Source organism: Dermacentor silvarum, chromosome 1 (genome assembly GCF_013339745.2).
Source record: "Dermacentor silvarum isolate Dsil-2018 chromosome 1, BIME_Dsil_1.4, whole genome shotgun sequence".
Lineage (NCBI taxonomy): Eukaryota > Metazoa > Arthropoda > Arachnida > Ixodida > Ixodidae > Dermacentor > Dermacentor silvarum.
The window spans coordinates 68,374,350-68,402,092 of NC_051154.1; the positions used below are offsets into that span (position 1 = coordinate 68,374,350).

General features: G+C 46.5%; 1 protein-coding gene across 1 annotated transcript in view; it reads right to left on the reverse strand.

The window, feature by feature from the left end:
- Positions 1 to 27,743, reverse strand: part of LOC119465123 (protein APCDD1) — a 273,777-nt gene that overhangs the window by 100,684 nt on the left and 145,350 nt on the right. The window contains exons 3-5 of the mRNA XM_037725923.2: positions 12,809 to 13,072; positions 10,174 to 10,324; positions 6,833 to 6,982 (exon numbers count right to left, since the gene is read on the reverse strand). Coding sequence (XP_037581851.1) covers positions 6,833 to 6,982; positions 10,174 to 10,324; positions 12,809 to 13,072 — 565 coding nt within the window. The remainder of the gene's footprint in view (positions 1 to 6,832; positions 6,983 to 10,173; positions 10,325 to 12,808; positions 13,073 to 27,743) is intronic.

A 27,743-nucleotide genomic window follows, 5' to 3' on the forward strand; every position in this document is an offset into this window, starting at 1 on the left:
TAGTCTCGACCACCTGCCTGATTGGTTCTCCATTCTTGGCGTATATGTCAATGCGGGATTCTTCCTCCGGGATATATCTGTTCGACTTGCGCCTACGCTTACTGCTCCGTAGTACCAATAGTTCTGACTTTTTAGCAGAGCAGTTCAGTTTCATACCCTCAAGTATTGTTTCCACCATATAAATGGTTTTCTGTAGCTTGGTCTCCGTTTGTCCTGTATTACCTTCAGCACTGCAGATTCTAACGTCATCTGCATATATTGCAAAGTGGATACCCTCAATATGCGCGAGACCTCGAGCCACTTTTGACATTGCCAAATTAACATGGGAGATAGGACAGACCCTTGTGGTGCCCTACGATTCCCAAGTTCTAGGGTTGTCGATTGGAGTTCGCCTAACCTGGCACAACAAGAACGGCGACCGTGAAAGACTTTGACTATATTGTGTAATCGCTTACCCAACCCCAGCTTTGAGAGGATATCCAATATGGCCCTGTGTTTTATGCGATCAAAGGCTTTTTCTACATCTAGGCCTAGGAGAGCTCTCGTATGTAGCGGGCTAGCAAGAATAAGGTGATGTCTGATTAAAAGCATTGCATCTTGAGTCGAGAGTCCAGGACGGAAAGCGATGAGGTTATGCGGAAGAACATTTATTTTCTCTACCTAATTAGTGAGTCTATTGAGTATGACATGCTCAATGGTTTTGCCCAGACATGATGTTAACGATATGGATCTTAGGTTATCTAGATTGAGTTGCTTGCCTGGTTTGGGAATAAAAATTGTGTTAGCAATTCTCCATTCCTCCAGATATAATCACCGTGTTTCCAGAGTTCATTGAAATACTCTGTTAATTATTTTATAGAATCATCGTCCAGATTTTTCAATAGCCTATTGGAAATGCCATCTGGACCGGCAGCGGATCTACTGTTGAGGTCGTACAGGGCTGTGCGAACTTCGCTTTCTGTGAAGTCTTGATCCATAGCCTCACAGTCTTCCCATGTATATTCAGGCTGGTCTGTACTCTCATTGCTATCCTTAAGTGGTAAATACTTAGCTGCGAGCCGATCCAGAATGGTCTCCTCCGTTGTGTCCTAACTCTCACAATGGACGAGTCGTGCTGCTGCTGTTCTCCTATTAGATTTCGTGTCGTTCTCATTAAGCAAATGTCTAAGTAAGTTCCAATTTCCACCTCGTTTGATTCGACCATCTATGGAATTACAAAGCTCATCCCATTGTTTCTGTAAATTTTTGGCGTGTTCTTAAATCTCCCTATTCAACAATGCTATACGCTACCTGAGTCTCCTCTCCAGCCGTTGAACTTTCCATCTTTTTAACATGGATTGTTCGGCTTCAATCAAGTGCACCAGCCTACTGTCCATGATTTCGATATCCTCCTCTGTGGTAATATCCTTCGTTGCCACCTTTACATCCTCCCTGAGCTGAGTGATCCAAGTTTGGAGTGTTTTCTTTTGTCGTGTCTCTGTCTCAGCTCTGCTTTTCCTTGCTTACCGAAAAGGTCCCAGTCAATGTAGTTTAAGTGCTTTATCTCATTACTGGGTGTTGGTAATAGTATTTGTAATATATAGTGATCACTACCCAGGTCAATATTGGAGTTATTCCAACCAGCGTTCATTAAATTTGATACAAAAAAAAGCGGTCTGGGGTAGAGTCCCTGTATGTAGATGTACCACACCTAGTGGAATAATCTGGGTCAGTGATGAGGGAGAGATTAAGATCTGTAGCTGGGTGCTAGAGTCCATCCCCTTTCTTAGTATTCCAGCGATATCCCCAGGTTTGATGTGGGGCGTTGAAATCCCCTCCAATAATGAGGGGAGCGTCCTTAGTAATAGCCATAGTCTTATTAAGAAGTGCCCTGAAACTCTGTTTCATGTCGCTAGGGCTGCTATAAACAGAGACAAAAGAGGCTTTGCGGTTTGCCTCTATTTCTTCTCAAAATTATTTCCACAAGTAAGTATTCTAATTTGTTTAGTCCAAGGCGTAAATAATGTTCTACGTATGGTATTTTCTTATCTACGAGCGTGGCTAGCCACCTACCCGGCTCATTGCTCCTGCATGTCGCTTTGTATTTGAATAGGCTGATCTCATCCGCCAAGGTTTCCCGCAGCCTAATTATTGTCTGTTTATCTGAAGATGTTTTTATTAACTGCATGAGAGGTGCTTTTTTGTGCTAAAATCCTCGGCAATTCCATTGTCACACGGTAAAGCTCCCCTGCAAGCCATTGTTTATAGAACCCGCCTTATGGTTACCTGCTAGAGTACGCTTCGTAGAGCCCCCCGACGCGCCAGGGAACGATTTGACGCTTTCTGCTTCTTAGGGTAGGTATTCGTCATCCTCGCTTTGCGTTTGTACTTAGTAAGCCTCTTTTCAGTCGTCAATCTCAATTTCCATAACTTATCAACTGTGAAGGTAGTTTTATCTGTGGCATCTATAAGTTCTTTAATCGCCTCCTTGATCTCTTCCAAAACAGAGCACACTATCGTTTCTACTGGGCTTATTGCCCGCTTCTTTGGAGCTGGTGTGTTTTCTTCTTCCTGACTGTTGTCATTATTTACCGCTTGGGCTATTGCTACTTTTGTGGATCTAGTCTGCGAGTCCTTGCGAAGTTCTACAACCTGCTTAGTAAGTTCATTTGCCTTTCTCAGATATGTTACTATTTTAATTAGCTGTTCCATCCTGGCATCATTATCTCCGACCGGCCGCCCCACAGCGCTCTCCACAGCCCTAACAGTACCTTTTACTTCGTCGGCCCAGGCTGTTCCAGATATCGTCTTGTCGCCAGGCGTCCGCCCTCCTCCTTCGAAGCGCACCTGCACTTCACGTGATCTGGAGCGGCTTCTGCCCTTCCACGGCGAGCGGCGTCTTGACCGTGTGGGGCTCCTTGAGCGCGGGCGACCCCTGGCGCCCGTGTGGGCATCACATGGTGGCTGAGATGATGTCGCCCTCGATGCAGATCTGTTGCGTTCTCGTCGTAGAATTCGCACCACGTATGGACTTTGGTACCGCTCTCGGCAAGTCTTGTCCCCAGTTGGGTGGTCGATCCCCTCCACAGAATTTGCATTTAGGCACACACATGTGATTGTCCTCCGGGTTTCAAGTTCCACATCCTCTGCACTGAACCACGTCCGGTGTTGGACATACATCTGATCGATGTCCAATCTTTCCGCAAGCATAGCAGACATCAAACTGCTTCCTATACAGGTATAGGAAGCAGACATCACAAGGGTCGACCCGTATCTGAAATAATTAGGTACCCTCAGTCCATCAAACAGAACAATGACCAAGCCCATGAATTTAAAACGTTTGACTGCCAATGCCAGTGGTTTAAAGTCATGCACAATGTTCTTCGTTATCGTGGCCTGATTGTCTCTGAGGTCAACTCTCCGAATCACCCCTTTACTGTCTCGTAGGCGTTAACTTCATATTCGGTTTCCACTATAATGATTCACTTGATTCGTACATACCTGGCAGCATGACTGGGATCTGGTGTACTGACCACCACGATGTTTTGCGTGAAGTTAAGGCAAACGACACCCTCTCGGGCTTGCTCCGGAGTCAGGCGCGATGCTTCAATAACGGCCACGCCGATCGCTGTGGTGCTCACTTTGCTCAAATTGAGACCCCCTCGGGAGCGGATGATGATTTTGTTCTGCTCCTCCGACACATTGGGGCATCCTTGATGCCTTGACAATCCAGTTCTTGAACGTAGTGGTTGTAGGTCCCTTGTTCTTGCTGTTGTTGCCTTGCTCTTGCTGGCTCTGCGGCGATGTTTTCCCATCGCCAGGAATCCTTGTGGTGCAGCGAGATCTTCGGCTTGTCACAATTTGTCAGCCTAGATCTTCCTTATTCTCTTCTAATCCGGTAGCGTCTTCATCTTCCATGCGCGTTTCCGCCATAGCAGCCCGGCGGCCTACTTAGGCCTAGCCAGCTGCATGCGTTCGATGCACCAAGAAAGGCCAGTAAAAGTCCAAAAATGAAAGTCGCACCTTAAAGAAAGGTGTCCGTCGATTCCCGGTGACTTCAGAAATCCAGTGATGTGCTTGAATCGGTGGTGATGGTAAAGATGGCTGCAGAAACATTCAAAAACGACGAAGCCTATGTGAGGCGCGTTCGCACACCTCGGCGACTGCAGCGCCTCAGTGCTGTTCGTTGTTAAGCGCTCTGACTGTCATGTCCTACCGCACACTGAGTGATTACTTGACCAATCCTAATAGATTGCAATGCCTTCTTTTTTGGAGATTTAACATGTAGTTTTTATTCGCTGTTAGTGTAGTATCGGTTTTGATGATGCAACTATACCATGACAGTGCCTACATCAGGGTATTTATTTTTTATATAGAGGTGGGTGAATATAAGCTTTTTTGGGTAAGAATCGAATACGAATAGTAAGTATTGAGTATTGAATAGTCAAATGCAGAGGCTTATGTCTACAGCAGGAATGTTTATTTCGGTGTAATGAAGCACCACGCCTGCACTACGAGTGAAACAAAAAACAGCTCTCAGCTATAGGGACAAACGATCAGTTTTAAACACACGGTGAGTAATTGTCATGAAGAAAAGGTGCACGAGTAGTCTCTCGCGCTGTTCCCTATAGTTCAAGTCTCTCAAAATCTTTGGAGCCGGATTGCAAACAAGCTTTCCAGGAATGAATGGCTGCTGTATGAATAGCTTTTCAAAAATGCTAAATGAATGGTAGCGGAAGAAAGATGAGAAGTTGTGGAAAAAAAAGGCACTGAAGGATTTGTGTGCTGTTGACACATGTAGAAATTCCTGTTGCCAGGAAAACATGAATGGTTGTAACGTAAACTGCTACATGACTAAATGACGGACAACAAGCAAAATCACAGGTTGTGAGGCAGGCTTCCGCTGCGAAAGCGAAAACATAGCTTGCATAACCCATTTTGTTTCTGCATTACTTGGAATTTTAAATGCGTAAGCATTTGTATGTGTGCCCAACGAGGAAACCCGTTCGTCCGTCACCTAAGACGAATCACTATAAACAAATTGATGTATAAAAAGACAGAATAAATTCCAAAGGGAAAAAAGACGGCGGTGGTGGGTTTTGAAACTACGACCCCGCACTCAGAAGCCGAGTGTCTTACCCACTGGGCTTGCAGAAGGAGAATGCACCTGAACCACATGAATGTGTTGTACCGGAAGTACAAAACAAATGTCAAGGAGTACAGTTTCTATGAAGGCTTTCTTGAAAGATTTGGTGATGGTGGAATAAAAGGCATCTCTAGGACCTCATGTAGACCCGACTTAGTGCTTATAATGATATAATGAGTCGGATGAAGTTTGATAAGCTTGATAATGACACCGGGCTGAGTGGAGATTAGCAAGTGGCACAATGCTTACGCATACTTAGACAACTCCACTGGAGTTTCTGCGTGAATTTTTTTTTACGGTTGTTTTACTTCTGATGATTTGCGATGCTGTGTTTAGCAGACGGAAAACAGTAACAATACTTTACCAGTCAGTTCTTGGGGAAATATTTTGTTAGTTTCGGCAATCGAAAATACCGAACAGTCCCTTTTCTAATACGAATATGAATAGCTAGCGTGTAATACTCGATTCGTATTCGAAATATTCGCCCCCTCCTAATTTTTTAGCTTGCTCTAGAAGTGTGTATTCCTCTCCTACGGCACCAGCTTGCGGCAGCGATTTAGGCAACGCATGTGACGTGATTAGCTGTTAATTGTGATTGGCGGGTGGGCAGGTAATGTATCAGTTGATGTTCCCTTTGTTTGCAGGGAGGCAAGATTGAACTCCGGTAGTTGTTGCGAAGTCACATCACAGGAGGCGAGAGAGTGGCATCGATTACGAGGGGCTTAGTGCTTAACAAGAACATTAAATAGCAAGCGATAGAAAGGAAGCCTCGCAGTAATTTCTGAAGGCTACAATGAAAACTTCCAGTCATGATCCGCTTTCTGATCTAATCCCAGTCTACTCTCTCAGGGCCTGCCATGTACTTAAAAAGCCCAGAGACATCACTCTCTTTTCACCGTTCGTCCAATTACATTGCGGCGCGAGCAGTGTACACACAACAGGGCTCCAAAGTGACAATGTCCGGAGTTGCACAGTTCAAAGGTCATTATCACAGATTATCACTGTACACGTATCTATTGCTTTAGTACATCGCAAGGCCCATTCCTCGAAGAAAAAAACGTCCCCACACTTGTAAGGACTTCAGGGCCTTTTACGGAATGGTTTCGACATAGGTGCTGTGAAATGTCGATGACTTGGCTCCTAAATAACAAGTTTGCTCCGTGAAGCGAACCATGGAAGTCATGTCCGAGGCCATCGGCTTGCGCACTGTTCATAGACCAGGGCTCAACCCATGGCTATAATTCTTCACCGCCGACCGTGATGTTCGGCCGGCCACTCCTCCTTCGATACTTTTGCGCTTGTAACCGTCTGCGTGAACAAAGCTTAAACTCCACTGCATTCTTTCCTCATGCTCGACAAACACATTAAAAAAAATCAATGTGCTTGAACCATTTTATCCAGACAACAAGCATAATATAAACATGAAAATACCCAAAGGGTGAAACTGTGACACGGAAGCAACCACGGGAGGCAGTGCGGAGCATTTGAACTTGAAGCAAGCTTCTACTTTCGCTGGACGCCTCCTCGCTGGTAGAGCGCGCCTGCAACTTAATATATTCACATCCTGTACACTCTCTCGGGCAGTGCACTGCACCAATCCCGACGGCGGTGATAATTATTACGCGCGCACAGAAAACACGGAAACCGCATAACATAGCCTTAAGAGCTATTAACTGCAAAAAAAAAAAAGGAAAAAAGCGTGCTTACGCTTGCTTCGAGCAGCGGCAGCTGATACGAGGTGGGCCGGTACGAGAGCCGCTTGCGCACGTCACTGTGGATGTCGCCCAGGTACAGCTCAGCCGCAGGTGCATCGGATTGACGCCGGTACGGCAAAGGACCTTGGTGCACGACCCGAATCTGGTCCGGGCGCCGAGAGCAGAGAGATAGATAAAAGGAAGGCAGGGATGTTAACCAGTCAAGAGTCCGGTTGGCTACCCCATGCTGGGGGAAGAGAGAATGGGAATATAACCAAGGGAGAGAGAGGGGGAGATACGGTAGACAGACATGCTCGGACAGCACCACAGACTCAAAAGCGCTCGCACGAGCCAGAGGTTCTCAGAAAGCGCAAAAGTGCCTTCACTACCTTCTGAGCCGATGATCGGTGGGAACAGCGTTCTAGTATTGTGTGTTCACTTAGAAGAGGGAACACTCAATATAACCAACAACTATAGGAAATTGAGGTTGCCATAATGCACCTTTCGCAGCCATAGAACAAAATAGTTGACTCTGCAACGTTTGTGTAGAGCAGACGCACTTTGTCTCGACCCCCGTCACTATCTGTAGGCACATGCGACAAGAGCATGCTGAGCGAGCATCCTTTTCGACGGTAGCCAGTGCCCGCAGCCCCTGCAAAATATGTCTACCACCTTGTGGCACTCCGGATTGTCACATGTGCAACAGTTGTAGCATAATAACGCCTCATACCGCAAGTACGATCTCTCAAGACGCTATAGATAGATTGCGGGTTTAACGAAAACTGGATAGGTTTGCCGCACCTAGCATGCTACTGAAGATGAAAACGGTGTGATATGAAATTATACGTAGAGGGCGCATGAGAGGCACACGACACACATAAGAGAGAGAAAACGATAAATTAAAGGCAGGGAGGTTAACCAGGACTGAGCCTGCGGTTGGCTACCCTACACTGGGGGAAGAAAAAAAGGGGACGGAAAAATTAGGCGAACAAGAGAAAGTCCACTGTGGAGATCGCCGACGTGGTAACTGTTTTTTTGCTCTATCACAGACGGTCACTCAATCCAGTAGTTTTAAAAAATCGCAGCAGCGCTTTTGTGGCCTTTTGTAGCTGCAATATTCGAGGCCATGGTCCCAAGATCTTGTTCAAGGTGAATTGTTTTTTATCCAGCTGGTTTAGAGCTGTGCACAGGTCATGTCTTTCGTTTTCAAGTGATGGGCAGTAGCACAGTAGAAGACACCACAACACACAACATGCAGAATTAAAGTATCTCGTTTAAACCATTGTCTCGCAGAAAGGTTAAAAACGCTTTCGGAACCCTTGATGTCGGCGAGACCAAGGTTCAGTGCATTTTACAAGGGCTTACAGCATTTTTTCGCAAGCCGAAAGCCGCTAAAAAAACTTAATTTCTTGTTGACTCAAGCAGCTGAACGGAGCATCCGGGAAGGTGAAACCACGAGTGGACTTGGCAATTGACGGCAGCCTTCTCACTGTGAGAACAAATCAAGCGTCCTTTTTTTGTCTGCTTCTGCACATCTAAAACATGTGACTGTTTCGAGGATGTGCTATATGCATTGAACAGCTTGCTGTGTCCCAAAGCAGGACGACGCTTATCGCTTTGAAAAAAAAAAAGTCCGTTTTGCTACCCTGCGCGGGGGAAAAGGCAAATGGGATTTAAACAGACTGAAAGAGAGAACGGTGAGTACAGAAACGGGAATCGGACGGAAAATTAAAGTGGCACATGTCCCCATCATAGTCTATCTTGCAGGCCCGTAGACCGCAGGAAGCGTACTAGCGCTCTGTATCTTTTGCTCTGGCAGTGGCCGACTGTCCAGTGTCTCTAACGTGGTATATAGCACCTGTCTCTTCCTCCTATAACGTGAGCAGATGCAGAGAAGATGCGAAGTATTTTCTTCACAACCGCATGCGTCACAAGTGGGGCTGTCCATTCTATATAAATTTAGGTTTGAATTCGGTATTAACAGGAATATGTGCAAATGTTCGTCAGACGCGTCGCAGGTGAGGAATGACGATGAAAATTTTGATATACTGGCTTAACGTAACCCGTCATATTTGGGACTATATCCAGTAGTGCTCTTACACGTACTCTTTGGTTCCGTATAGTTCTGGCTGCAGGGCTATGTTGTTGCCAGTTGTAGATTGTTGCTAAGTTATAACAAGGGGGCCCGTGTTCACACATGTTCTCTTACTTAAGATCATTTCCTCGTAGTGGCCGATTTTCAGGCGCCAGCCGCACATGGTAGCGATTGGCCTGACGAGACGAACGCGTCTAGTACAGCCACTCACCAACAGCACTTACGTAGGATGGCTTTTGTGAATTTGAGTTAGGTTTGGCGTACATAGGGTTTCTCTTAAGTGTCTTTTAAACTTTAATTACAGTTACATCTTTTCAATCCGGGTGAATATTATGTCGAATGCGTCGGTGATATAAATTCGCGATTAGTTACAATCCAACCGCGCTGAGTACTTGACAGGTGAAGGAACAAAAAGTTGGGCGATTACTGCCCTGGTCAAAAGTTTAACATCCCTATTTAAGCAGCGCAACGTGGGTTCCGATGAATAAGCTATGAAGTCTAAAGGTTTTGTAATCAGGATGACTTGATTCACGGATGAAGTTTCACGGATTCCTTCGTTTTACCCGTTAGGTAGGTGTGGCGGACTAGAGAAGCCGGCAAAGATAAAAAAACAAGCATATGTCTGATAACCTGTTGGTATATATAAATTATAATAACAGCTGAAGGGATATTACAACCAATACCAACACCTGTCCTAAAAGGGACACGACCTAATGGAAGGCTGCATGTGAAATTGGCCATCTGGTGTTAAAATTAATGCAACGAATCTATATTACACAGGCTTTGTTGCATTTCTCCTCCCAACAGAGCGCTGCCACTTGGATATGAAATCAAACCATCGGCCTCGTTCTCTGCAGCAGAATGCCATAGTCACTGGGTGACTCGGACGTGCGCAGATTTAAATAACGTTCAACAATAAGAATAGCACACATTATCACACACGCAAGCACATACTCGGACAAAGAGACTGAGCTGGGATTTATTGTGGCGTTAGGACGTTTCCAGGATTGCCACTGGATTTGTTGGTACATATAGCTAGAGAATTATTCTTGTGGTTGTTTGTTATGTAGATATTTACAGCTAGGGTTGGCATTTCTTTGCAACAAAGTTTGCTGTCCTAAGAAAGACGGTGGTAATCGAAACTTTTGTATGAAACATGCCCTTAGACATAGGACATTTGTAACGAAGGTCACCTCAAATGGGTGTAATGTTTCCCAGCTGGAAATACGCTTTCGGTTAGCAGTTCGTGTGGGACGCACCAGTTGTAGCTCGTTGAGAGTGAACTGTAGGCCTCCCGTGCAAACGAAGTCTTCAACAAGCGGCTTGTCCGCAGTTCGACCTTCCACAAAGCTGACGAGGCGATACTTTAGGTGGGTTTCCCAGGGCCGCTTAACTTCTCCAGGGCATGACCTGTCGGGACGAAAATACCACAGTAAAGGATCTCCTGCGAGCGCTTGCAGTATACATGTGGGTGCAGCCAACGTCACGCCGCAACTTTCACTGAACTACCCAAATACAAGAGCTACTGCACCTAAAAGGAATATTAGATTTTACTGAAATAATACTGGGGATTTAAAAAAAACAGACAGGGAAAACTAGCTTCTGCATTTGTTTTGCCGGTTAGTTCGGCAAGCACACTTTTGTGCGCGGACAGGCCACTTAATAACAAGAAAAAAAAAAACACAAATTACGTATAATAAACCATCAGCTCTTAAAGTACGCCTACCGAGCAAATAGTAAACATTGAAGTGCTATATTGTTGCAACTGCTCTTAAGAAAATAACGCAGAATCAGCGAGCTATTAGGCACGGAAAGAAGAAAGCGCGCTGCTTACGTTAAAAGCAAGTAGAGCTCACTGTATTACGTTTGTACACGTTCAAACAACGCCAGTTTTTTTCAAAAGCCCATTGTCAAAACTTTATGACTGCATCCACATCCGGTAAAATTGTGACTCAAGCAGGTCTGGAGTCGGGCCTAATTATAGCCTGACCGCTCAACGTTTACATGAAATCGTTTGTGTGGTGCGCTGAGACCTGTGCTGCAGCCTGCAACTAAGCGAGTCAACAGAGCCTTCAAACATAGCGTAGCAAGCTTCGTCGTTGCTGACTGCAAGAGAAGGACCCAAGTCGATTTGATCGCACACACGCGCACCTTGCCAAGCGGCGTTAAAGGAAAAGAACAGAAAATTCGCATCTAATTTTAGCCAAGCTGTTAAAAAAAAAAAAAACTTGTAGAATATATGATTCATATTCCGCCTCCAAGATAGTATATGTATGCTAATTATCCGGATAACTAGAAAATATGAATTACCGCACATTTAATTTTTGAATTCAACACGTGACTTTTAATAGGAAAACGTTTACTACGTCCTAAAACAACCCATTCAATCGTTTTCATCGCGTTCAATATGTCGTGCGTAATTATTTTTTCCGTGCTTTACTCATATCACGCGAAATACGAAAAGTGCAGCGTGAAGGCGCGCCAGCGCGCCGCGACACCATCGGTCCCAAAAGTGATTTGGAGGGAGTAACACCGCTCACTGCCTGACTTGGCAAGCCGGCAACTGGCATTGCCTAGGCTGCGAACGTCACGCGAAACACGCCGCTCGTAATCAGCGGATGCCAACAGCGACAGCTGGCACTTCCAGACGGTGGCAGAGTCTGGCAATGAACGAAATTGGTTCCTTCAAATCCCTTTTGGGACCGCTCGTTTCCTGGCGCACGGGCGCGCATGCACACGGCATTCTTCCTACTTCGCGCGCTATGAGTAACGTGCGGAAAACAATAATTACGCAGACATAGCCCCCATGAAAACAATTACATGGGTTGTCTCAGGACGCAATAACAGTTTTCCTATAGGAAGTCACGTCCCGAAGTAAAAAAAAAAAAATCTGCTGGTTAGCGCTCGCACGAATTCAATTGAATGGTGGGTTTTATGTGCTAAAACCACGATTTCATCATGAGGCACGCCGTATAGTGGGGGACTCTGGAATTATTTTGACCACGTGTATCCTTAACGGGCGCTCGCACGAACCTAACAAGAAAATTTCACACCGAAAATCAACCCTACGTGTTTTTTTTTTCTAGTTCATCTAACGCACTGTGTCAAAAGTCAAGAAACAATGTTACAGCAAGCAGTGAATGAATTCAGGGAACACCACTTTCCGTGTAGCCGAATCAGCTCACGAATCGCAGTGCTTATGAAGTCGCGCTTGAAAGCATGGCTTCAGAGCTAAGGTCCCGTACAGAATGCTTTCTCAGCTGTTCGTTTCGACAAGACTGCTTACGATAAGTGCACTCCTCGATAGCAGGGGAAGAAAGGGGCTTGCACGACCCCTGGTAAGTGCGCCTTAATTAGGCTTCCCACTTGGGTGTAAATGTTGCATTTGCACAGAATTAATAAATGCGTCATTTCTGCAAAATAAGAATAATTAAATATACCCACAAAAGTAAATTAATAATGCGTATTGATGCAAAAAAATATTCACTATTTATTTCAAGAACTGCAACCAAGCTGACGTACTTGAAGAGCGGAAGTTTTGCTTCATTTGATATGCTATGAAATTCAATTCTGGAGATACAGCAAGAGAATATAGCTTCCTGCGACAGCGACCAGAGTGAGCTTGAGGCCTTGAGGGGGAGCGGACATTGGCCTCGGTACTGAAACATGTCAGGAGTGGGCGGAAGCATCCATACCGTGTCGCAAAACAATTCAGTGTTGACATCTGCCGCGTCACTACAGGACTGAAACTCCGGTACATGGCGCATTTGTATGTATGCCCAACAGTCAGCTTTTCCATCTGCACGTCCGAACGTCTCCGCGCGTGCTGAAGGAGACGTACGGACGGTAAGTGGCGGGCGCACAAGCGCAACTTCATGGAAGGTGTCTGCACACCTGTTGACTGCCCTACTGAGCCTGTCGGCCACCTCGGCGGTGTAGGCGATTACGTTGAGATGTGACAACGAAGCCTCGGCCTCGGTCGCACCGGGCACCACCCAGGACAGGCTGGACAGGTCGAGCCGCCCCCAGCCGTCTAGCGCATACGCCGGCACCGTGCACGAGTTGTCCAGGTAGAAGAACTGTACCATGTGGAACTTCGAGTCGTCGAAGAAGTGGTACTTTCGTAGGACGAACTCGGGCCCCGAGCGCACTTCGCACCTGCGCACAGGAAGTGGGGGACACAGAAAGACTGATCAAAATATGGCGCGTTGTTTCTTACGTTGATTACTTAAGAGATTGTATTTAATAACAGTAAGATGATTTAGTCTGTTCATTACTTAAGTTAATATAACTTAATTATTTCCGATTAAAATCTCTAAGATCTCTTAATCAGACTTGACGACAGAGCGTTCACAGAAGAGAAAAATGCTGTGATCATGGCCTCGAACGTCATCCGCACTGCCAGCCACAAGAGCGCTGCTGCACTTGTAACGCGAAAGCGTTAAGGGCCCCGTGTCGCCGAAAATCCGGTCTCGGCGTCGGCGGCGCTGTCCGTTAGAGAAAGATCATCCCGAACCACGCCTCCCAAACCACGGAGGCCCTCCGCGTGGCGCATAGGCGTTACTGAAATAATTGAATTTCTCAAAGTTAAATGCGCCAAAAAATTCGTAAAGTACGACTTACACACAACCTACAGACATGTTAGCGTCGGACTGTAATTTGAATATACAAGAAAACACAATTTTGTTACGCGGAAACTAAACACAAACCCATTTTCCAGCTGTCATTTGAGGTCTGTCTTAGTGGGAGCGGCGCGCCCCGTTCGGTTGCAACACCATCCAGATGGCGCTCGCCTCCACGCATCCGCGGCAGCGGCGGATCCCGCCATTCGGGGGAAAGAAAAAAAACCCAGAAAGCTCGCCTCCGTGCATAGCGTTCGCCGCCAGCGTTTGCAGGTAAATATTATGGTTACATAAGCTGCTGTTGCTGGGAAGCGTGAGAAGCAGTCAGGGATATTTAAATGCTATCGCACTCCACTCTTAAAGGCGAAGCTTAAGCATCCATCAAGTTTTTTTGAAGACGATTGAGCTCCGCGACCGCCTTTGATTGCGCGGTGAACGCTGCTGTGTGTGCGCACGCATCACTTGTACCTACTTTCCTTCTCCCTTTTCCTTTTTCTTTCCTGTGCGCTTCCCCTCCCCCAGTGCAGGTTAGCAAACCAAGTGTAACCTGTTTAACCTCTCTGCCTCCCTTTTCTTTTTTTTCTTCTTTCTAGTCAAAAGACGTGAAAGGTCAAACACCAGGGCAAACTTCCAACATATACATAGGACTCCGGCAGGAACAGCCTGAGATGCTCAATATCTTCTGATACGTGGGTGACTCACTTGTTATCTGAGGATTGGTAGCTAATGCTACTTCAGTGACGTAGTGTACACGCCAGGAATATTTCCTGGCGTGTACACTACGTCACTTAGCCTGTGAACTCATATCAACCCACGCTAAACACTAAGACTGCACGAATGCTCGTCTGTATACACCGTTATATCTTGCATGCAGCTCCGCCTCTCGTCAGGCGTGACGCGTCGAGAACCAACAGTTTCCTGGCTTTATGGCTCGGCGTAGCATTCAGAAACGCTCACGCTTTTCGAATTGTAAGATGTATAGAAAGAAAAGAGGAAAGAAGGCGGGAAGGTGAAGCATGAAAGGACTCAATTTGCTAGCCTGGACATGAGGACGGCAAAAAGAGTACACACGCAGACGAATGAAAAGGGAATAGAAAACTAAGAAGTAAATAAATCACGCTACGGTGTTGCTAATGCCGCCTGTATAGCTGCAGGGAGACGACCACGCGCCTCATCTGCCGGCGTCGTCGTCTTTGTGTACAAATAAATGTACTCTGCATGGCCCTCAATAAGAAAAACAGCCAGGGTGGCATAGGCTTTTGGTCCCGACCAAAACACAAAGTGCAGGCGCTGACAGTGATTCTACGGGGTTGAGCGGGGTTGAATAACAGACTAACTTCGTAGCGAGTTTAGTCGTACGCGTGCAAGTGTTGCTTCATACTTTTCTGCCATTTCCATCTTCTAATGTCCTCTCCCCGAGCAGGGCCGACCAGACAGCTGCAATTTTCTCTCTCTGTTTTCCCGTTTCCCTTTCAGGCACACACGTATGCAGAAACAGACGTTTGGATTACCATTAAAAGCTTGCGTCTGCAGGCTAATGTAACCGTGACTATAGCTGTAAATATAGCTGCAAATTAGAGTATGGCTTGATAAAAATGTTTCGAACAAAGTAATATGAACTGCGTCCAAGTGTTCTAGCGCCGGGAAAGTGAACAAATCCGAGCAATAGGGCAGTTCTGAAGTGGTACAAATTAATGAGTAGGTTGATCCGCTATTACTTGCTCAAATGGGAGGCTTCCATTAGAACTTTCAGTGCTGTCACCGTTGTAGTTCAGAGATTGACGTAATCCAGTACTAATAACTGGAACGAAGATATCAAAATACTGCCTATTTTCTCGATGAAGTGTCTTGTTTTCAAGTTATGTCGGAGCGAAAAGTTTAGAACTTGCTGTAATCTTCCGGCTATGTGCGCTCGGCACGCGCACTCTGCCTGATTAAACAGAGGCGGCCAAACTTTATCCCTCTAATATGGCGGAACGCGAATGGATTTGAAGAAACTAAATGCCGCCATTAGGCTTCGTAATCTCTGCTAAGCAAGGGACGCGCCCCTTCAGAAATCGGCTCTGGGCAGACTTTTGAGCTGGCCTTGGTTTGAGGAGCAGGCACTGTTGAAAAGCCTTATTTCCTGGTAGAAAAAACTGCAACCACTAGAATATTTCGCAAAATATGGCGGATGAAATCAAAACGTAGTACTCGACACTGGAGTACGGAACCTTCGAGAACTCTTTTCAAGCGGCTCACCCTTGGATATTTCACCAGACCCTAAGAATGAAGGAAGCATTATGCGCTGTTCGTTGTACACGGCTGCATGGCAGGTGAGAAGGCCTATCGACTACAATTATATGGGCAACGCACGTAAGTCGTTGCAGTATATATATATATATATATATATATATATATATATATATATATATATATTGTGATGCGACCCATCGTGTCATTTCGTTCCGTCCAGGCGACGAAGTGCTCCTGTGGACACCTGTTCGAGTGCCGGGGCTCTGTGAAAAATTTCTTCATAGGTATCGCGGCCCATATATCGTGCTTGAAAGAACACCTGCCGCGAAGTACATATCACGTGGCTCCTGTTACCTCGGTTACTGACCGCCGTTGCCGCAGCACTGAAATCGTTCACGTCTCTCGCCTGAAGCCGTGTCTTCCGCGTTCGTACAGTTTCTTACCCGCTGCCTTGCCGACCGCTTTCGTGAGGGGGGGGGGGGGGGGGGTAGTTAGTGTGAGCGCTAACTGTGCAGTTCGTCATCGTCTTCATCTGTATACACCCATTCTCATAATCATCATCATCATTTGTCGGGTTGGTGCTCGTTGGCTGTCTCGCGCTGTGTCGACATACAAGACACGCGCCTTCGTCCCGGGCCTCGTCTTACAATATATATATATATATATATATATATATATCCTCAACAACATTAATTGAAGGAAAACGAGATGCATCCATTTCGAGCTTGTTTGCTGGAGCCGTTTCTCTGTAGTACCTTATTCCGTGCTCACATTACTTATAGCAATGAATGAATATATATATATATATATATATGCATATATCAACGCTTAGGAGTGCTGCGGCCATTTTTTTTTTGTCAGCCAGGCAGTAATGGCGATGCCGCTCATTCTGCTCCTCCGGTCCGTGTTGCATTCACGCGTGCCGTCTGCATATTGGATTCAAAGAAGGGCACGCGATCAAAAAAAAAAAAAAAAAAAAAAATCAGCAACAAGCACAGGTGTCGAACGTCGCGCTGCATCGTCAAGCTGTGAGCGCGCTCTTCGAAGTCTGCCCATGCTGCCTCCCAACAAGGGTATAGGAGCCGACACAAGCGGGCCGATGCGGCGCTGCCTCCCCTTCGAATCGAAATGCATTCGCGCAGCCAGCGCACCTCTCGGTACTCGCGGAGCAAGCGAGGCGGTTCTTTGGACTCGCTTAAGGTGCTTACGTCCAAATGCTTTCCGGCGCCGAGACGCAGTTAGCTTAGCTTTGTTTGCTCGGCGCACCCAGCTCGCCGCATCCCTGGTACCGCCGCCGGGGGCCTGGAAAACTTTTGTTTCGCGCTTGTCACGATGCAAATCGCTCTCCCACCGCTCAGCAGGCTGGTGTTCGCGAAAGAGAAAAGTGAAGAAAGCGCACGCCGATTTGATCGCGGGATGCGGCTCTTCAAGTCTCCCTCTCTCGGTCTACTGCGTGCTGTATCTCCCCCTGTTTCTCGGCTCAAACAGATGAGCCGTGAAAACGTGCCAAGTTGAGCTTTTCCGCCAGTGGTGAGATCTCTGGAAGAAATTAAAAAAAAAAAAATGTGAGCCGGAAAGAAAGTAAAGCGGTAATCGTGTCGTTAAGCAGCTTCCCTCGGCGTTTTGGGTACACTTTTCTGCATAGACTGCCGTGCGTTTGAAATCAGCAGTGTACAACGATACAGTCCTGCCTCCGAACAGTTCTGAAAAAAAAAAAATTAAATTATGGGGCTTTACGTACGTGCCAAAACCACGATATGATTATGAGGCACGCCGTAGTGGGGGACTCCGGAAATTTGGACCACCTGGGGCTCTTTAACGTGCACCTAAATCTAAGTACACGGGTGTTTTCGCATTTCGTCCCCATCGAAATGCGGCCGCCGTGGCCGGAATTCGATCCCGCGACCTCGTGCTCAGCAGCCCAACACCATAGGCACTGAGCAACCACGGCGAGTTCCGAACAGTTCTGATCATTCAGGTTGGTAAGATTCATACTCCGCACGGTTGCTTCTAAAACCTCTTTTCGCGTCTTTAGAGGTCTTCCGGATGCTAAAGCCCAAAGAAGAAAAAAAAAAAAAGAAAAGAAAAAACTTATAAGAAAAAAAATGTGAATGTCGGTAAATTTTTCTGGATGAAACTACATGATAAGCTTAACAGTGACGAAACACAGTTCCTAATTTAACAAAAAAATCAATTCTGGGGTTTTATGTGCCAAAACCATGATACACGAGCGTTCTTTGCATTTCGCCCCCATCCAACTATAAGCGTGGCACTGCGGTGGAACCCGCAACCTGGAGCTCAGCAGCGCAACGCCATATCCACTTGGCTAACGCGGAGGGTAGTTGCTAGCCGTGCGGTCATATATTCTTCTACATCCAGTCATGCGTCATGCTTGGAATTTCAACTCAGTATGATATGTCTCTGCCGCTGCAAATTATGGCGAACGAAGCAATATTATACGTGGCTGAGTCCAGAGCGTTTTCGTATTTGCGTGCTTTACGTACAGCCTCCCACATTTTTAGCTATATCGCGCGAGAACACCATATAATATGGTCTTACGTGGTCCTGAAGGGACGATCACATTAGAGGACTCTTGCACAGAAGAGTGCTTAGTGCACTTGAGAGTACTTCTGCCGGTCTCTATCACCGCTTAAAGGCGCTGAAATGACGCTTGATGGACGCCCGCGCGATATAGTTGAAAATGCGGGAGGCTGTACGTCCATGGGTGTTACTGCGCGTTATTTGTGCAGAGATAGGACAGCGTCTCCATCTTGTGAATTATTTTTTTTCTTTCCCTTTAGTCATAAATTTTGTACGTGGCTTTATTCCCTGAGGGTGCCACTGAATCTCAAAGCTATGGTCTGTGCGCCCGAGTCCGCATGCAGACAGTGATTATAGCGACGCTGAAGTGCAGATCACGCGCGCGTGTTTACTTTCCCATCACCGTTTCGAAAGATTCAAAGGTGGGCAGTAAAGGCTCATTCACGCTATAGGCCGACACGACACCGATTCTGGTCTGCCGACTGTTGACAGCAGTTTACATGACAGAAAACGCTGTGGCCAACGGTTTAAAGCAAGGGAAACGCTGTCTCCAACAGTCCCACAGACCAAGATCAGTGTCGTGTCGGCCTATAGTGTGAATCAACCTTAAGCAATCACCTTAAATCGTACCGACAACAACAACAATAATAATGACACAAGCTTTCAGATCTGGGAAACTTAGCTCGTGAAAAACCTGTTAACCCCGGTGGTCAATTGTTTCACTGAAGTTGTTACACCGTTTTAAATCCCTCACATTTTCGCTCTTTCCACAGAAGATTAAAAAAAATGAAACACTGCGCACGTAGTTCCCTTATATTGCAGAACGCACAGCCCTAAAGATGTTATCTCCTAGCGCAAACCGCTTGTTTCTTCCTTTGCCGTAATTCCTTGTAGAGACACCCAGCTTATCACGGACAAACGCCGTGAATACCAATTGCAGCCATTCCGGAAGCAAATCGAAGGAAGTCTCAAGAAGCCCGCGCGGCATGTTTTCGTAGCTCCGAAGCCGATGGTCCGCTGTTCCCTATGTATAGAGGGCCTGCACGCGAAGTTGTTGTGACGCGCAGCGTCCCGGGTCCGCGGGGCAGCGCGTGTATTTGAGGTTCCGCGCCACTGCCCTCGCCTCGACACCCCGATGCAGGAGGCGGCTTCAATCATCAGCGTTCGTTGAAAATGTAAGAACAACGGGGGAAAGAAAAAAAATTGAAAAGAGAGGCGTGTTTGTGAGCACGAGCGCGCTCGCGAAATTCGCGATCCAATTGAGTTTGCATAACGACGTTTCGCTGCGGCGCTAATCCCGCTTGCAGCGTGTCACATTCGCCTTGAGCTCGACGGCTTCCTCGGGGGCCCTTTTCTTCTTCAATTGAGTGCACGTCCCCTCCCAGGGCTTTCTCCCTTTCTTCAGCCCCAAGGTTTCTTCTCCCAGGGTTTCTCCCTATCTTCGCCGAAAGAGGAGCGCGTCCCCGGTCGGTCCGATGGGCGTGCTTTCCCGTCGGACGCGCGCAGATACTGCCCAACCGAGTTTGTTTCAAACCAGTGTACCGACGAACGGACCACGCGGGGTCACGCTCTGAGGAAAGAAGCAAACAGAAGGCGACGCTTTTCGTATTTCTCAGAACAAAAAAATGAAAGAAAAAAAAATGCGCGCGCGTGGATTGGAGAGTGTGTCTTTATATACATTTTTTCACGTTCTCCGGCACGTGCGTCGTATGAGGTGGTGGTACACTGCCGCCGAGGCTTCCTAATTTTATTGAATAAAGGGCACAAATAAAACGGTCACGTGGAACCGACAGCGCCGATTGCGTTGTGTACGGGGCGTGCGCGCGCGGCTCGCATTTTTCATTCGCTCTGGCAGGACTGCCTATACACTGGAGTCACTCCTCTTGACACTTGCGTAAAGCAGAGGGCGACGATGCGAAGCAACATATGACACCTCGATGCTCAGATGAAACGCGCAACCTCCCTATTTGAAGGAGAGAATGTATATATATATATATATATATATATATATATATATATATACAGGGTGTTTCAGCGAACACTTTCAAAATTTATTTAAGGTTGCCTGTGGCAGACAGCGCAATTCTAGTTAATGCGCTGGTCTGTTCGAAGAGGCGGACATTACTTGCACACGAAATTGAAATGCCCAATCGAATAATTAACGAAAAATCATTAACTAAGGTTTTAACTAATTACCTGATGGTCCATATTGCAATTTACAAATTGTAGCCGTGGAGATCGCAAGGCGGATCCACTTAGAATTAATTCTCAGGATGACACCAGTTTCGAAATATTAATTGCCGAACTTTGCGGAGAAATGCATTGGCGTTACAGTTAATTTTGGGCTTCAATGCATAAAGCGACGTTTTGTTAAGAACCTAACTGGAACGCCACTGCATTTCTCCGCAAAGTCCGGGAATTAATATCTCGAAACTGGTGTCATCCCGAGAATTCGTTCCAAGTGGATCCGCCTTGCGAACTCCACGGCTACAATTTGTAAATTGCAATATGGGCCATCAGGCAATTAGTTAAAAACTTAATTAGTGAATTTCTGGCAGTTATTCGATTATGCATTGCAATTTCTTGGGCAAGTAATGTCCGCCTCTTCGAGTAGACCAGCTCGTGAACTAGAATTGTGCTATCTGCCACAGGCAACCTTTAAGGATTTTTGAGAGTTCACTGAAACACCCTGTATATATATATATATATATATATATATATATATATGTGTGTGTGTGTGTGTGTGTGTGTGTGTGTGTGTGCGCGTGCGTTTGCTGGACAAGTTGAGCCATCGCCTGCTGGGTTGAGCTCGATCGTGACCAGTTTGCGCAAATTTCTGCGTCGATCGCGAAACGGTGGTCCCTCCGGTGACTCTCGATAACGGAAGCCTTGTGCTGCCTGTTGCCGAGCGCTTTGCCATTGCCACGTGTAAGCCATGTATTACGCAACCCACGCGCTGCACAAGGCACGGAAGCATTAGTGCACTCTCGAGATGGCACTCGGCGTTTGTGCCAAGCCAGCGCTGCTAAAAACATGTGAGGAACGCAAAATTTCACGGCGCATGCCTGAAGTGGTGAATGTGGAGTGCGATCTGATTGCACCGCACAAGTTGCTGTTGTGCTGCCTTAACGCAACAAATTGATATATTGACAACAAACGAATTTTAGAGAAAGAAAAAGATAGCCAACATAATGCATGTGTCTTCTTGTATGTCTTGTAAGTAGAGGGCACGTTTTCTGTACGCTCAAAATGGCTCAGTGCGTATGCTATTAAAAGCATGCTTCCGTTTTCCTTAGAAGAATGTAGCACTTCTTGAACGAAAGTACCCGAACTAGTCAATCAACTTTCCTGAGATGAGCGCGCCATCAAGGAGATATGCAAGGAAGTAATGCTTCGCGAATAAATCTCAACGAGCACTGTGAAACCGCAGGTTCATATGCTAAACATACCCCTCTACAGTTCAACGTCACAGCCACTGCTCGAGGCAAGGACGTCGTTTCATCCCCCCCCCCCTCCCTTTCTTTTTTGAATTCAGGTATCTAGCATTATTATCGAATGGGTTGTTCACACGTTGTGGCAATAATGAAATGATTAGAGCGTAACAATACCTCTCGCTATGCACATTTATTTTTTAAGTTGTATTCTCTGGTATTACGTATACCGAAACCACCATTTGATTATGAGGCACACCGTAGTTGGGGGCTCCGGATTAATTTTGACCACCAGGGGTTCTTTAACGTGCACCCACTGCATGTTATACGGGAGTTCTTGCATTTCGCCCCCGTCGAAATGCGGCCGCCGAGGTCGGAATTTGATCCTGCGCCCTCGGGATTAGAAAGCAGCGCGATGCCAAAGCCACTACGCCATCGCGGAACTGACCGAAGAACTTTGAGAGGGCGTAGGCGTGGCAACACACACTACAGCTAGACCCGCCGCGGTGGATTAGTGGCTAGGGGGTTGCACTGCTGAGTACGATGTCGTGGGTTCGATCCCGGCCGCGGAGGACGCATTTTGATAGGGGCGGAATGCAACAGCGGTCGTTTAACGCGTGTTAGGCGCACGTTTAGCAACGAAGCTCGAGAACAAGTTAAGGACCGCACAAAGAGCGATGGAACGAAAAAATGTTAGGCCTAACGTTAAGAGACAGGAAGAAAGCGGTGTGGATCAGAGAACAAACGGGGATAGCCGATATTCTAGTCGACATTAAGCGCAAAAGGGAAGCTGGGCAGGCCATGTAATGCATAGGATGGATAATTGGTGGATGATTAGAGTTACAGAATAGATACCAAGAGAAGGGAAGCGCAGTCGAGGTCGGCAGAAAACTAGGTGGAGTGATGAAGTTAGTTAAGATCGCAGGGAGAGGCCTTCGTCCTGCAGTGGACATAAATATAGGCTGGTGATGATGATAATGAAAGAACCCCAAATTGTAAAAAAATTGGAGGACGCTTAAGCTTCGCTTTTAAGAGTGGAACCCCATAGCATTCAAAGATCCCTGACTGCTTCTCACTATTCCGGACGACTGCAGCTTATGCAACCATAATGGTTACTGGCAAACACTGGCGGCGAACGCTATGCACATAGGCGAGCTTTTAAGTAGAAACGCAGCCTCTTGCATGGGCCGATCCAGGAGATAGTGCACAACCGCGCCAAAGAAATTACATGATTTTTTTCAGGTTCCCGTGTTTGTTTCGCACTTTTAATATTTCAGTCTGAGAAGATTTAACATAAAAGACATGCGCTGTGGGTGTTTTGTTTCATGACATTTGTTTGTGGATTCTCATTCTCAAGATTCCGAGGAACAGCTTTGTCAAGAATGTGAGACAAGGTATGAGCAACATTTAGTGATATAATGGTGTGGCAATATAACCCGCATATACCGCACGTCATATATGAAGGCGTGGCGTATGCATATACCGAAATATATTCGGAGGGCCTGCATGGTTGGGAATGATTTTCTCCGCCAACCGCCGACATCGCACGCCGGTTGCCAACGCCGGATTTTCTGCGAACGGGGCCCTTAACGCTATCGCGTTAAAATCATGCGGAGCCGTCCTCCACTACGGCGTGCCCCATAACCTACCCCACAGTTTCGGCACATTAACGTCCCCCCCCCCCCCCCCCCCAGTTTAATTTTAACACCGCAGCTGGAGATAGCTGCAACCTATTAAATAGAACCTAATCGGGGGCACTATACGAGCACGTTTAGTTAGACGGCTTACATTGCATGCGGAAATTAGCTTGCTCTCATTGCAAACACTTTTCGTCTTTCTTCAGTAATGATCATGCTTTAACGAGCGTTTTACGTCTGGCACCAGCGAATATTTTAACCGTTCGTACGTACTGCCGAAAAACATTAGGCTCCGAGAAAACTGAGAATCAGCTACGACACGTCTTTCTGTATCTGCGTTCACTAGCACACGCGTTTGCGATACTGGCGTAGTTGAGGCTTCGAAATGGAACTGCGCACTGCACATTAAACTTTGGAGTAATGATGCGAAAGAGGGGCTCTGATTCACTTTTGCTGTTCTCGTTTAAATTTATGCTAGTGGCACGCCGCAAGAATTCCTACGAGGTATCTCGGGCTCTGCGCCAAGTTTAGCAAAATCGGGTGTACGCTACGCCAACGCAGTCGTCAGCGTTGTTCGCTGTTCTCTTGTGCAACTCGAACTATTTTACGCGATGAGTCATAGATACAATTTAATACTTGTCATAAATTACTTAACTAATTTCAATCAGTTGAAACGCGAGGCATTCGATGCGAATGTTGCAGAACATCCCAATGATTTGTTTCCATGCAGGTAACAATAGTTTGTTTCCTTTGTTCGAGCTTAAAAAAACACAAAAAAAACACTGGATATTAAAAAGTACGACGTGGCTACGCGCTTGCGTGAGGCACTGCATCGATCCACGGACTAACCTTAAAGAAACACTTAACTCACGATAGAGCTGTGAAGCTTCCATAGTGAGTGATGCTCAGCGCGATATCTTTTTCCCGCTTTCCCAAACAGGCCTCAAGCCATATTTAGATTGATTATTTTTGCCCTTCACATGCTTCAAACGTGCTTCAATTGAATGATCGCCACCGCACGTATGTAGGATGTCTAAAGAGGCAGTAAGTGATGATATGATGATTCGAAGATAATGATAGGTTGGGGAAGTCATCGTTGATTATTTTTGCTCTTCACATGCTTCAAACGTGCTTCAATTGAATGATCGCCACCGCACGTATGTAGGATGTCTAAAGAGGCAGTAAGTGATGATATGATGATTCGAAGACAATGATAGGTTGGGGAAGTCATCGTAGCGCAAATTAGACAGACACAGAGAACAGAAGATAGGACAGTTTTGTGTCTGTCTTAGTTGCGCTGTGATTACTTCCCCAAGTATTAACCAGCTTTCCCAATAACAAGGTTTCTTGAGTTACAACGGTGTAGGGCTGCAATTTTGCCAGGATTGTTGGTCTTCTTAAGTGACACGACCATGTGATTTAGTGGTAAAGAGCGTATAACTTTTCTTTATGTTGCGTCGTTGTTTTTGGGAGAGACGACGACGAAGTTCGTGCATTCGGCTGTTGGCTCCTTTTGATGCTAAAGTTTTTCTATTTTTTGCGTTTATACGTGCATCAGCAACACCCAGCGCTGTTTGTACGGGCCTTCAAGAGTGCTGCTTTGCTGAGAGGCCCTCCCTGCGAAGCCTGCTATGGAGGAGATGGTGGTGGACCCATCTTGCGGCAGGGACATATTTCCCGTCGCAAGGAAGCGCCTCAGCTCCTCAGTGGAATCAGAAGCTGCCGATTCTGAATCTGACGCCAGATTGGACGACTCGGATGTCTTCAAACCTGCTAAGCATCGGCGTTCAAGACGGAAGTCTTCGACATCGTCATCACGCGAAGCAATTATCATATACAGCAACATTGTGACTACGACAGTAGCCTTCGTACCGGTCGACGTGTTGGTAAGCCTGAATTGCATCTCCAAACAGAAACTGCATGATTTTTTTGTCAAACTGGCACCGGGTCTTATTCAAGAGCTTCGAGTGAACCCAAGGAAAAGTATTATTGCCGTGGACACAACAGATGAGAATACGTTGCAAACTCTGCATGGTCTATCTCAACTCTGTGGTGTCAACACGCGGGCTTACATACCACAGGGCGCGGATGTAAGAGCTGGCGTCATATATAATGTTGATTTAGAACTTCAAGACGACGTCTTGAAAAGTATGATCGTTTGCACGCCACCATGCAAAATTATCAGCGCTCGACGGCTTGGCTCGCCAAAGTGTGTGAAGATTCTTTTCGACTGTGCGAAGCTACCTAGTCATATAAAGGCTGGACTGGTGCGATACCCAGTTCGGCCTTTCGTACCAAGACCGTTACAGTGCCACAAATATTTAAAGCTTGGTCATGTGCAGGGTTTCTGCACAAGTGCTGTGATCTGTGCCAGATGTGCTCAAAATCACGACGTAAATTCTTGCGACAGTACGACATCTCGGTGCCCGAACTCTAACGGTAAACACTTGGCAACAGACAAAGAATGTCCCACGCTGAATAAAAACTAAAAAGTTCTGAAAGTGAAAGCTAAGAAGAAGGCATCAGGGGAGATGCCAAGTGGCCCAGTGCCCATCCAGCGGCTACAAATGGTGAAACTGAAGATGTACCCACACGTTCGAAGAATATCAAAGACACCGCGCATCGGCAGGAAGGAGGGAGGCGTAATTTCTGTCTCTATGCGACATCGTGGCCGGCGCTTTCATCGAAAGCGTCCGAACCAGTATCTGCCAATATCACGCCTCCGAAAGCGTCGGAACCAGCTCCATCCAAGCTGTCGTCTACAGTAGAAAACTAAATAGGCTGCCTACAGCGGTCTCGGTCAACGATGACGAACAACTTATCAACCTGCTTAAGATGCTTGTCAACGTCGTTAGATCTCTGATTGCCAGCCGTCAGACAATAGCAGCATTAGCCGCAGAGCAACTTCTGGATGCTCTTGTTCCAGTTCCCGACGGCCTTCCCTAGAAACAACATGAACGCTCGTGGAAAGCCCCATCCCTCTGTGTTGCAATGGAATTTCAGGTCCTTATGACCGCGGCATGCCGATCTAGTCCTTCGGCTCCTCGCAATGAAAACCCCAACAGATGTCATAGCGCTTCAAGAAACCGATGTAATAAAAGAAGAATTCAGACTTCCAGGTTTCGTAGGCAACCACAATAACGCTAGATGCACAGCGCTGGCATGCGGGTCCTTCCAGTGAAAGGACGCCACACATCCGCGAAATACTTCAAACGCATCGTTATACGTTCGAGATGACCTACATTTCGCAGTTATTGACCCAAACGATATCTGCGATGCCGAATTTTAATGTACAGCTGATACTGTAAGTCTCAACAATACGAGGACGACTGTGGCAAGCATATATTATCGACCGACACGATCTTCAGACACCATCTTATTGGAGTGCTTAGTCTCTAGGTGTGGCCCATCATTTGTGATGTGCGGAGACTTCAATGCTCACCATCCTCGCTGGTGTTCTCGTCCACAAGACCAGCGTGGGATAGAGATCAACGAGCTTATTGTTAGACATGATCTACAAACACTCAATGACGGATCACCTACATTTGTGGGCAGAGGGAAGGAACAGTCCACCATCGACCTTGCGATATCAACAAGAGATGTGTGTCTGGCCTGGTCATGTGAATCTGACCCATAGGGCTCATATCATCTAGCAATTTGGTTGATTCCAGAACATACCCCTAGCCGCCAGACTGCCGCCTACACAGTGACAAACTGAAACAAGTTCCGTCAACTGATTTCAGAGGCCCCATCACACGACAATTTGTTCAAAAAGATAAGCGAGTGTCTTCAACAAGCTACCGTAAGACGACGGCGGGGCATAGATAAAACGAACCCTGATCTTAAGCTCTTGAGGCTACGCGCCTGTCGACGCCGCACTTACAGGAGATAGCAGCGCTCTAAAAGAAGCTCCGATTGGACGGTATATAATCGCCTAGATGCAGCCATACGGCGGCACACAAAACAACTTCGTCGAAAGAGCTGGGCAGCACTTTGTAGTTCACTGCATACGGCAAATCGTTTTGGAAGTGTTTGGCCCGAACCAAGCAAAACTTTCGCTTTAAGTAAAGGTGGTCTTTCGCTGTCAGAGGAGTATGGCAGCCTGGGAACTTAAGTGTGGCTATCGAAAAAGAAATCATGCAATGTAATAAATGTACAGACCTGGCAAAATATCGTGTAAAATGTTAGGTATTCTTACAATGCAAACCAGTGAGTTTTAGAAGAAAACCTTTTATATCGTCAAGCTGCTTCATTTTGTAAGAAATCTTGCATCAGATTGCATCTTTCATCGCAGAAAATACGTTTGTCACGCCTGAAACCTGTTCTTGAACATCTTGTAGCAATAAAGACAGATTTCAACATA